The sequence below is a fragment of the Cornus florida genome, unplaced genomic scaffold (assembly GCF_030987335.1).
Source record: "Cornus florida cultivar Cherokee Brave unplaced genomic scaffold, ASM3098733v1 CherokeeBrave_3.0.0_Hap2_Chr11, whole genome shotgun sequence".
NCBI classification, from domain to species: Eukaryota; Viridiplantae; Streptophyta; class Magnoliopsida; order Cornales; family Cornaceae; genus Cornus; species Cornus florida.
The window spans coordinates 7,504,144-7,515,603 of NW_026775581.1; the positions used below are offsets into that span (position 1 = coordinate 7,504,144).

General features: G+C 34.9%; 1 protein-coding gene across 1 annotated transcript; it reads left to right on the plus strand.

The window, feature by feature from the left end:
• The first annotated feature begins 1,818 nt into the window (after positions 1–1,818).
• On the plus strand, positions 1,819–4,521 carry LOC132286141 (jasmonate-induced oxygenase 1). Its single transcript, XM_059788407.1, has 3 exons — positions 1,819–2,579; positions 3,295–3,658; positions 4,183–4,521. The coding sequence occupies exons 1-3, from the start codon at positions 2,050–2,052 to the stop codon at positions 4,411–4,413; spliced, it is 1,125 nt and encodes a 374-aa protein (XP_059644390.1). The 5' UTR covers positions 1,819–2,049; the 3' UTR covers positions 4,414–4,521.
• Positions 4,522–11,460: the final 6,939 nt, after the last annotated feature.

Consider the following 11,460-nt stretch of genomic DNA (forward strand, 5'->3'; position numbering starts at 1 on the left):
AAAGTCTAGACATATCAGTTTGAGACATGAGTATATTAGACAATTAATAATTGATAGAGTTATTCACATAATATATGTGAAGTAAAGTAATAACTTAGGCAAATTCTCTAACTAAGGGACTTTCGAGAGATTTGGTAAAAATTACGTCTAGTGGAATGGGGCTGAAACCCTTTCTTCAAAATCACGAATAATAGTAACCCGACTTTGAACTAGATTACCACTAGTCCAAAGTTTAATGGGTAATAACAAGTTACTGATATATGGTTGTATAAACACTGAATATATATATATAAACTATCCCTTCCAGGATGTTCAGTGTAGACTGCTATGTTCTATCCCTTCCAGGATGTTCAGTGTAAATTGCTATGTTTTAAGGATGAGTTATATACTCTTAAAGAAGTTCAAAATTTTGAAATGTTTATAGTAGTACGGACACATATTAGAACTTCTCCTCTATAAACAAAAGAAGTGGTGCCGCTTCTAGCAAGGGTTATTAGGGTTTACTCTTGTAAATGTTCATGAAACCAGGATAAGCACATAACAATAATAGTGCTAAAGAAAATATGAACATGTCATAGAAACTGGATACAATCATGTGTGTGGTATTTCCGGTTTTAATATTAAGGAGACTTGGTTTAAGCTAAGAGTACCATTGTTCTTCATTAAAACTTTGAAAAACTTACACTAATTGAAGGTTTAAATCGAAAGATACCTTCATGTCTGGGTGATAATATCGCATTGACTGGATACTTAATATATTATAATATAGTGGGGGATTGTTGAATATATTGTAATATATATATATATATATATATAGACACACACACACACACACACACACACACACACGTTATACATGTGAGATACATAAAAAAACCGGTAAGACAACATACATGTTTTTAGACTGTGTTTATTAAAATTGATCTGAATAGTTGCAACTATTTAGATGATAATAACTACCATATTTTTAGAAGGTGACTGTTGAAGAAGGTACGTGACTTTTGATTTGCACCTTCTGAATAGGTTGCAATAATTCAAATGATACGTGACTTCTGCTTTGCACCTTTTAGAAGTTTCTAAATAGTGATGTGTGCTGCACAATATGATTTACATTTTTTTTTTTTTGTTCTCTTTCTTGTGTTGTATCTAGTCATAATAGTTTCAACGGGTGTTTAGGGAATTCCTTTAGTATTGCTAACTGCAGAAATTCAAACTTTGTTATATCCTGGGAGTGTTTTGCTACAGAACCCGTTAGTAAACTCAATTTGAGTTGGGGCAAATAACACTTTAAGGAAAGTGAACATACACCTCAGAGTCTATATTTTGTTTGGGTTATTACAATCAAGAAGTTGACATCAGTATTTCATTATCATCACGTTGAAGATCGATCATCTCCAACAATTTTTGAGTCAATAACAATATTATTGTGCCATATCAAACCCATTGGTTACTCTTCAATTCGTCCACATCATTATTGAGGTGGCTGCCAAATTTTGGTGCCAACACCTTCAATTTTAAGTCTTCTCAAGTCCCCTCTTAATCCGAGTGTTCTCATACCCGTCCCAAGAAGGACTGGCCGACAAGTGGATTAAATTGATATTCGTAAAGTTACAAATCAAAACAACATTATCTGGCCCATGAACCTAAACTGCCCTTTGAATCTTTGACCCTAAAATAAGGCTAATCTAGTTGAACAAGCCCAATTCTTATGAGCACACATCAGCCTGGCCCATTTAAAAAGAGAGTCACGGACTCACAGAGAGAGAGAGGACAAAGGAAAAAGAAAACGAAAGCACAGGAAAGAGGAAAAGGAAAGGATGTGATGATACTTGGGAATGTCACTCAGGAGACCACCGGGACATAGCCATCATTGCTGCTTCATCCTCTTTCTCTTTACAGGCAGATAGAGAGAGAGAAAAATAAAGTTATAGAGAGAGAAAATATTACCAAAATAGTGTGTTTATTCACACACACATATATATATAATTGAACTTGAGACAGCCAAGTAATTAAACATCATCACTCAGCTCTTAACTACTATCTCCAATTATGGCAATTTCGCCTCAACTCTTGCCAGAAAATGTTGTCGATTTCCGAGCACCGCCTCCATCTCCGATCGGCTCCAGTCGCAGATCATCGGTCACAAACGCCGACGTTCTCACCGATTTTCTCGAACACTCTCTCCGCGTTCCGGACCTCATTTTACCGGATCGAGTCTTCCCTCGCCAAAAATCGACAGAAAACCCTCCTAAAATTGACTTCGAATTACTGAACTCGCTCAAAATTGATACGATCACTGGAATTCTGGACTCGATTGCCGGAATCGGTTGCTTTCAGGTTGTTAACCACGGAATTCCGTGCGATGTGATCCGATCGGCTTTGGTAGCCGGTGCCGGAATATTCCAGATACCGCCCGAGAAGAAGGCGGTGATGTCAAGGTTGCCGGAGAATTCATTTGGGTTCGAGGAGTTTCACGGCGAAGAGGAGAGAGAAATGAGTGAAGAATTTGTTTGGTGCAGAGATGAAAGTTTAAAGCTGGAAATGGAGGGAATATGGCCACTTGGATATTCAAATTTCAGGTATAAAAACCGTCACCTTTTGAGCGAGTGTTTTGGTGTTTATCGTAAATCTCTACAATTTTTTTTTTTTTTTTTTTTTTTTTTTTGACAGAAAAAAAAATCTCACTAATTATAATTTATCCAATAGTAAAATTCCAAATAATTCTACATTTTGTTGAAAATGCCATAGCACTATTATTATTAATTTTGGGTAATAATTGAGCATCGGTTAGATATAAATTATTTCTGTTAAGACATGTTTTAAGCAAGAGCAAGTATATTACATATATTTATAGAGAGTTGATTCTATGCAGGGACGGATCCAAGTATACATCCGGGGACAATTGACCCCACTGTGTTTTTTTTTTTTTTTAAGCATTAATACTACTGATTTTTCCTTTCTGAGCTATATATACTAATGAAAATTTTATATCCCCCTGAAATTACAAAAAATTCACACTATTATCCCCTAACACGAATTTCTGAGTCCTAGAAGATAGTCAATCCAATGACATTGATGATCTCGCTCCTAGTTCTATTCCCTTGGAGATTTCATTATTATTACAAAAAATCCACACACACACACACTTTGTTTTAATTTTACTGATTCTAATGGTTGAGCTCGATTTTAATATTTTTAAAACTGTAGGGACTGATTTGATTCTGATTTATCTAAAAACCTAACCAAATTGAACAGTCTACAAATCTCTAATGCGAAAAAATCAATGTATTTCAGTGATAAAATGGAAAGACTCTTGTCAGACATAGAGAAAGTTGGTGAAAAAATTCTGATAATTCTGAAGGAGAAAAGTCCTCTAACAAAATCAAAACTCGGAAACAATGTGATCCAAGGGCAAGACCTTGCTGCCTCAGTCTGCTATCTCTACAAGCACTCCAAGAGTACCACCGAGGACCAATGGGTAAATTCACTGAGATATGATGTGATTAGAATGCTAGTTAGGGGTTCAGATTACTCTCATGCAATATGTTTACATATATGCAATGGGTCTTCAGAGTTCCATGTTTACTCCAAGAAGGGTTGGGTTTCCTTTTGCCCAGATAAAGATGCCTTAATAATCACAGTTGGGGATCAAATACAGGTAACTTTGGATCTCAGTTTTGGCCGAGTGTGTGTGTGTGTGTGTGTATATATATATATCATCTCTTACAGGTAACTTTGGAGCAAGAAACTATTTCCAATAAGATTGTTATATTTTTCTAATAGCTATCTTTTTTATTATTATTATTTTTTTTACTCTCAAATCATATCTAACAATTACAATACTTAGTGCGGAGAATGTTTCTTGTGCAATATATAGCGCGCGCACACATATATATATGATTTCCTCTAACATGTAGATCCCACAATTTACACATCTTAAATCATAAACCTGTCTAATTAAAATGGAATATTGTGGAAGGGTCATGAGCTGTCATTTTTGGTTTTTGAAGTGAAACTGTGTGGAAGGGCTATGAATGTAATCATTCCACATGATATAATATAATCCATTACAATGGAGAGAATGATGACAATCTTGTACTACCTAGCTCTCTTTGTTTACATACATATTATTGATGATTCCATCTTTACAACCATGTAAACTTTTTCCTTTTTCTCTCTCAGGCATGGAGTGGTGGGCAGTACAAGCATGTCATAGGAAGGCCAATCTATAAAGGTGAAGATGATGAGGACTACCGTATCTCTATGGCCTTCCTCTATTCTCCTCCAGAAGTCAACAACAATGGCTTCAACACAAACAAGGAAAAAACTATTTCACTTGGCCAACAAGCTATATTGGCTATACTTTTCACACTTGTTTATCATTTTTTGGTGTATATATATAACTATTTCTGAAGAGCATGACATCCATATTACCTATAATCTTTGTTAATTTGAGTTATCAACAAGATTATATGCAAACTCATTTTCAGATCCATGCAATAACACTTCTTTTTTAATTCATTTTTATTTAAATTGGCTTTCTCTTTTGCATTAATTAAGGAGAACTTATAATTGATTTTGTACCAAAATGTTATTTTATTTTTTAATTAAAGGGTGAGCTTGTATGCATAAGGAGACAGAATGTACAAAAGAGTCCCTATCTGACATAGCAAGCCAAAAAGGCAACAAGCAAAAGAAAACAGAACCACAAGAAGCAATACAGAGTATGCCTACAATCAAAGCTTCAAAAAACATAGCTGTAGGTGTAAACTTTTACACCAAAACACTTAAGAAAAATGCAAAAATTATAATAGAGAAAGTATGACTAAATTGAAACAAGTTTGACAAAAGAGGAGGAAAATAAGTGGAATCAATGTGTAAGGACCCGGTCATTTGTCTTTCTTTCCTTTTTCCTGAAATTTTACGGATAATTTTTTTTCGTTTCATTCTCTTTTCTGAGCTCTGTTTCGTGTCGCTTAGTGTCATCTCGAGTGCTCGGAATTGGTTTCTGAGACTCTTTCATGTGAATTGACAACTTCCTTTGACGACCGAGTCATTTCTGTATTTTCACTTTCAGACACTATGCGCTATTTCGTCCTTTTCCCTATTCTGTCTTATCTTCGTTTGTCAGTTTTTGGCACAACCTCACTTCTCATTCTCGGAGTTGGTTTTTGACTTCACGTACCTTCATCTTGAGTGATTTTCTCGAAATACGTATCTTTACTTTTGTAAAAAAGTACTCTGATTACTCCCGGTGCCCACAAGAGCATGGATGCACAATTCTTTAGAATCTTTTTCATTTCTTGGGGTATTTTTCATAAATATCTTTTGAAGATATTTTATTTCAAGTGTATCTAAGAAAATATCTTTTGGAAGATATTTTCATTCTGGGGCAGTTTCGCAGTTAACCCTTTTTGTAGAGGCCATTGTGCAATTAACGAAAGTTATTGCAAAATGTCTCGTCTGGAGCCTGAATCCTCGTACGGGATTCATTTTCACATTTCGTCGAGTCGTGGACTCTTAGAATTCTGTTTTGATCGTTTTTCTCCAGTTTTAAAGTTTCTGGACCCGGTTACCGCCGAACTTGTTCGGGGCATAACGTTATACTCGGAACTTAGTTTTCGACGCCGTTTCTTCCGTTGTTCATATTTTCTCATTTTGAATCTTTTTCGTTCATGGAGTTTTGCCGTTTGAGTGCGTCTACTCAAAATCCACTTTTCCAGACTCGGCGGGGCCCTTTAAGGGCACTTTTTGTGATTTTCTATAAATAGGGGGTTTGAAAAATTAAAACATAATTTTCTTCTTCTTCCCCACACGTTCTGGACCAGATTCCACAGCCTTCCATGGCTGCCATCTTCTCTCTCCTCTTTTGGTTCACTTTTCTTTGATGAAAAATCTTCGGCCTTAACGTTTAATGCTTGTCTTGACGCCGCGCATCTTATGCCCTTATTAGAATCCATTTTCGACGATTTTTTGAGTTCGGGTTTGGAGTCAAGTTGGGATTTTCATGGGGCTTCTTGCGGATTCTTGTTCACAGTGTTGTCCCCGACAAAACCTCTCGGTATCGTCGGATTCGGAGCACTTTCGTTTCGGTGGGGATTATTTTCATCTCAAATTGAGGTAGGGGATGTTCTAGGTTTAAATTCTTGTTATATAGTATGCTTGTGATGCTAATACTACTTGTTTTCATGATTAAATATAAAATCTAGAGATTTTATTATTTATTTTTCTTATACGGGATCTAATTTTTCCGGTTGCTCGTGACTTGGTTTAAACATGTAGCATGATATTATATTGCCCCATGATATGCTCATTATCGTGTATTAAAATTAGAGCATTTAAATAAGTACTAAAGTTTTTATTTAATATTTATCTTAGGTGAAAGATTAATTCACATGGTCTTAACTAACTTGAAATCAATATGTGTTAGCATATTATATTAGGCCCTAGCATACTCTTCAACATAGATTAAATTGAGAGAAATCGGAATTGTTTTGAAATCTAGTAATATTTAATTAATTTGATTAATTAATTTATTCCGGGTGTACTATTCACCCCATTGGAATTCCGGCTTGACATTCTTGGTACGCATGCTATATGGTTTCACATATATTAAATCTAGAATATTTGGTTAGGTTTTGAAATCTATCATTTATTATTTTTCTAGTATTAAAGTTTAATGCTCATGGCCATTCATTGCATGGAATTCACTTGTGTCGTATTTTTAAATCATGTCTTGGTATGTTGTATAACATATTTAAAATTGAGATCATTTGGAAGACTTTCAAAAACTAGAGATTTTAATTAATGGAATTAATTAAAATCCATTCAATGGTTCCATGGACTTAACTCACACGGTGGTGTCTTGCATGCAATGAACTTGTAATTTGACATTAAATTCGTCCATGACATAATCCTTGACTTGCCTTGTAACTTTGATAATTTAATCTCTTAAGTAGATTAAATTTCCTTGTATGCTTCTATCGAGTTAATTATGCCTTGTTATTGAATTCTTATTAAGCTTTTGAATTTGACTTGCATTTCAAGAACTTGTACATTTTATCAAGCATCGTGATCCTTTGTATCTTGGTTTCATTAATATATTTAATGAACTTGCTCATTTGTCTTGAAATGGTTTACTTACACATGTGTTGCTTAGTGAGTACTTGAATCATGTATCTTATACTCGTGGTATATCTACTTCAATGGAATCCTTATGCTATGTACCTTGGTTATAATGTATATAGATGCATATTATGATTTCTTGACATTTCACATGCCATCATTGTTGAGTACTTAGGGCATGACTTGTATGTTCCAAAATCTTGGTTGTGCATGAAACGTGGTTAATGCATTTCTTGTATTTGATACAATCTTGACTTGCACAACTTCTTGATTTTGGGACTTGGGATATCAATCAAGAATTGTCATGGCTAGGACTTGGTTCTAGTACGGGGGAATGTCCTCCTACAACTATAGTGCGCACTAGGGGAAAGGTACCCATGGGTTTGGAGCCCTAAAGCGATCTCAAGAGTACGGTTTTAATCCGGACGATATCCGAGTTTCCACATTGATTGATTTCACTCTTTAAATTTCAAGTTGCTATTCCTTGAAGATTTAAACTTGTCATGTTATGTGAAATGCTCCAATCTTGTTTCATTGCATAGATATTATGCCCCATTCGTGATTTCAAGTATACTCCTTGTCCTGTTAATTGCATCGATAATGTAATTCTTGTTAACATATGTCCGAGTATACTTGTTGTCATGTTATATAGATTGTTCCATCCTTGTATACTTGCATATATATTATGCCTTGTTCTTGATTCCGTGTATAATTCTCATCGTGTTAATTGGTTTAATTCCAGTCATGTAAATTGCATTGATAATGTGATCCTTATATTCCATTGTTTTCGTGTCGTGTTGTATGGATTGTCCCTAACCTTGTTCAATTGCATAGATAATATGATTCATGGAAGATGGTAAACTTGTTATGTTGATCTGTATTCAAGTATCTTTCTTATCGTGTTCTTTGGATTATCCCAAACTTGACTTGTTTCATATGTGTATATGTATCATGATTCTTGTTCCTTATGCTCCATGATAGCTTAGGATGCGCCCTGAGTCTCACTTTGACATAGACGTTAGGTGGCATGAGCCCCTTTGACATGTTTCACCTTAAGGTGATAAAATTGTAAAATGCTAGGTCGATGCATGCTCATCTCCTACGAGTAACTTTATGTTGCTCACCCCTACGTTACTGGGGCATATTTCAGGTAAGAAGACTTGGTTCGTGATACTTAGCATTCCTTGAATGTCGCGTAGCTTCAAGTTTCCACTTCATGCAAATGTTAGCATGAAATGTCATTTTGTAGACTTATATGTAAAACTTGTATTCTTTGATTCCATGTATGTAATGTGTACTTAAGTGCACTCCTTTCAATGTATTCAACATGTATGAGATGAGACCGGAGGCCATTGACATGTATATTGAATTTTTTGTAACTTCTAACTTCTTGAAATATTAGGAAAATATTGAAAAACGCCAAGTCATTGTCTCACCATGGTTGCATTGGGTGTGGGAATTCCGTTTTCATTCTTTCATAGGGTCTTATAAATCATGTTTGAAGTGTGGCCAAGGCCCAAACGGTCATTTGACCCCGTTTTGTATTTTTGGATTCCGAGTTTTCATTCCAAGTTCCATTTTTGCCTTTTTGCCTGTTGGGGGTCGGATTTTGCATCAGTGGTATTTTTAAGTTGTGGACCATTGTAGCACGTCCTAATAGGTAAGTTACGTTTGTGTGCATGGTCGTTTCCGGGTAAAACCTCATCCTTGGTGATTTGAGCCTCTTGTGAATTCATTTCGCTTTTTTTTTTTTTTTTTTTTTTTTTTGCATATACTTGGGCATGTATACTTGTGTGTCGTAGTTCATTTCAATTGCATGAGTAGCTTGGAATGATCCATTGTCCCACTTTTAACATAGACGTTAAGTGGCATGACCCCTTTTGAATTGTTTCAAGTTAATGTGATAATCTTGTAAAATGTTAGGTCTATGTATGCTCATTCTCTATGAGTAACTTGTTTACTCACCCCAAAGTTATTGGGTTGTTTTCAGGTACGGATACCTTGGTTTAGGATGCACAATATCTCTAGGTCGTTTCGATGAGTTGAAGTTCTTTTAAATGTATTTTGTTTACATGCAAGTATTAGCATGCTTGAGTTTTACTTTTTAAGTTATATTGTAAAGTTAGACCAAAATGTCATTTTTGCCTTGGAACTTGTAATGTGTGCCTAAGCACACTTTTTGATATTCATTCTATGCATATGATATGTGGCCAAGGGCCAAACTTCATTTGAAATCCATGTATACTCATAAACGTAGAAATTTGCCTTTAATGTGAATAATATGAAAATCAAGGGCGTAACATGTCATTTTTGCACCAGAGTGTGCATTGTGTATAAAAGTCATCATTTGGCATTCATTTACCATGTATGAGATGTGGCCAAGAGCCAAACATCATTTTGTTTTACATTTTACATTCTAGTTTCATATGTTGCATTTTTGGCTAAAATAGAAAAATCCAAGCCTTTAAGGGTTCATTTCCAAATCGGGTAGTGTAAAGTGTGCACGAGCACATTCACTAGGACTCATTTAATATGTATGAGGTGTGGCCAAGGGCCGAACACCATTTTGTTTTCATTTATATGCCATGGTGTTGCATTTTACCCTTTTTAGGCAATTTTATGAAAAATTGAGGTTTGAGAGGTCATATTTTGCATTGAGGGTATTTTGAAGTCGTGGGCTATTGGGACGCGTCTTAAATATCTTTTTACGTTTGCGTGCATGTCCACATCTCACAAAACCTTTAAATTTATGTTTTGGAACTTTTCATAGGGTGATTTATGTGTTTTTATTCAAAATTCATGCATTGGAGTATGAATAAACGTTTTCTCTTGGTTTATCATATTGTGGATGCTTGCATGAAGCTATGGGATGTTTTTAAACTTGTTTTGGGACACTTGGGATGCATATACGGCATTAGGAGTGGACCGAGCACCTTCCCCACACTTAGCAACAGTAGCTTTTGCTGCTATCTGATGCGTCGGTCGGTTGATAAGAACTGTTAGCTGACTGATAGCCTTTTGAAGCCAATTCTAGTGAGTTGGAACCTGGATAGGGCATTTCGGCCGGTTGATCCTTGTCGTCAGCCAGCTGATCCTCCCTGAAACTTGATTTCTTTTCAGTTTCTTGGATAGCTTTCTTGAGTCAACTTTAGAGGGTCATATCTCACTCATTTTAAATCCAAATCAGATCATTTTTGAGCTTAAATTCAAGAGCTTGAAGTTAGCTTTCCAATGGTACTAACTAAGCACAAAAAATATAACCGTAGTGAGAGTTATGATAGTTTTAGTGAGATAGGGTTGTAGTATCTCTTAATCGAAGGATGTCACTTTGTTCTATCTTCATATTTTTTCTGTCCGGACTCTGAATCAAGTGATTCTTGAGCCTAAACTTTTTAATTTTTCGTTGTCTTTCCAATTGGGTGCATGGTAGCACCCATTTCTGGATAAAATTACCATTTTACCCTTGGTCTAATTCTTGTAGGGTTTTAAAACTTTCGTTTTCTCCTTGCTTCCGTTAAGCCTCGGGACTCCTCAGGAAGCCACTTTTGTGTCTTAGGAATGATGTATATCTCTAGAGATTATGTTTCTATTTAGCTTCCGCATTTTGGATTCGTTTTGGGTCATCACATGACACACTGGGTTTGTAAAATCCAGGGTCGTTACAAATAAATATATTTTGAGAGTACAACATTCCTTTATAATTGGATGATTCAGTAAGTAGTTGTTTTATAGACATAAATTAATTGTAAGGTTGAGAAGGGGACGATTGTGATTTGTGAGTTAATTAAAATAGAATATCAATTTTTTTTTCGTTTTAAGAAACTATTCCTTATAGTAATTTACAAGTAATATTAATTAAAAGAATGATAATTTCTTAAAATAACTATCTCTTCAATTAGCTCTAGGATTAAATCTCAAGGCTATAATTTAAAGTGAGTATATTTCTCTTTACGCACCAGGGAGGAACACTACTCGAGCAAACTTTTACTTGGTGTTTGAAGTATATATTTTGCAATTATATTTTCACTTCTTGGAGTTAAATTTTTTATTTTTTATTTATAATTAAAATAGACGTTTGACCAATGGTTTAATTCAAGTGGTATCTCCTTCTCGAATTGTATCTCAACGGTAGCTGAATATAGATTGTTTTTCCGAAAAATATATTTAAAACAAAAAAATACTTACTTACTCACTAATGAGTAGGTGATTCTAATTGACTATTTGTCGAATCACAAATGCACACATAGTCAAGTAATAAATAATAATTTTTTAGTTTTTGGAGTAAATACAGCCACTCTATCTTTTTTTTTGGTTAAATATTGTCAAAAAAAATTA

Coding starts and splice junctions, on each gene's coding strand:
- LOC132286141 (XM_059788407.1), top strand. CDS start 2,050: ATGGCAATTTCGCCTCAACTCTTGCCAGAAAATGTTGTCGATTTCCGA. Junction 2,580..3,294: donor CTTGGATATTCAAATTTCAG/GTATAAAAACCG, acceptor AATGTATTTCAG/TGATAAAATGGAAAGACTCT. Junction 3,659..4,182: donor CAGTTGGGGATCAAATACAG/GTAACTTTGGAT, acceptor TTTCTCTCTCAG/GCATGGAGTGGTGGGCAGTA.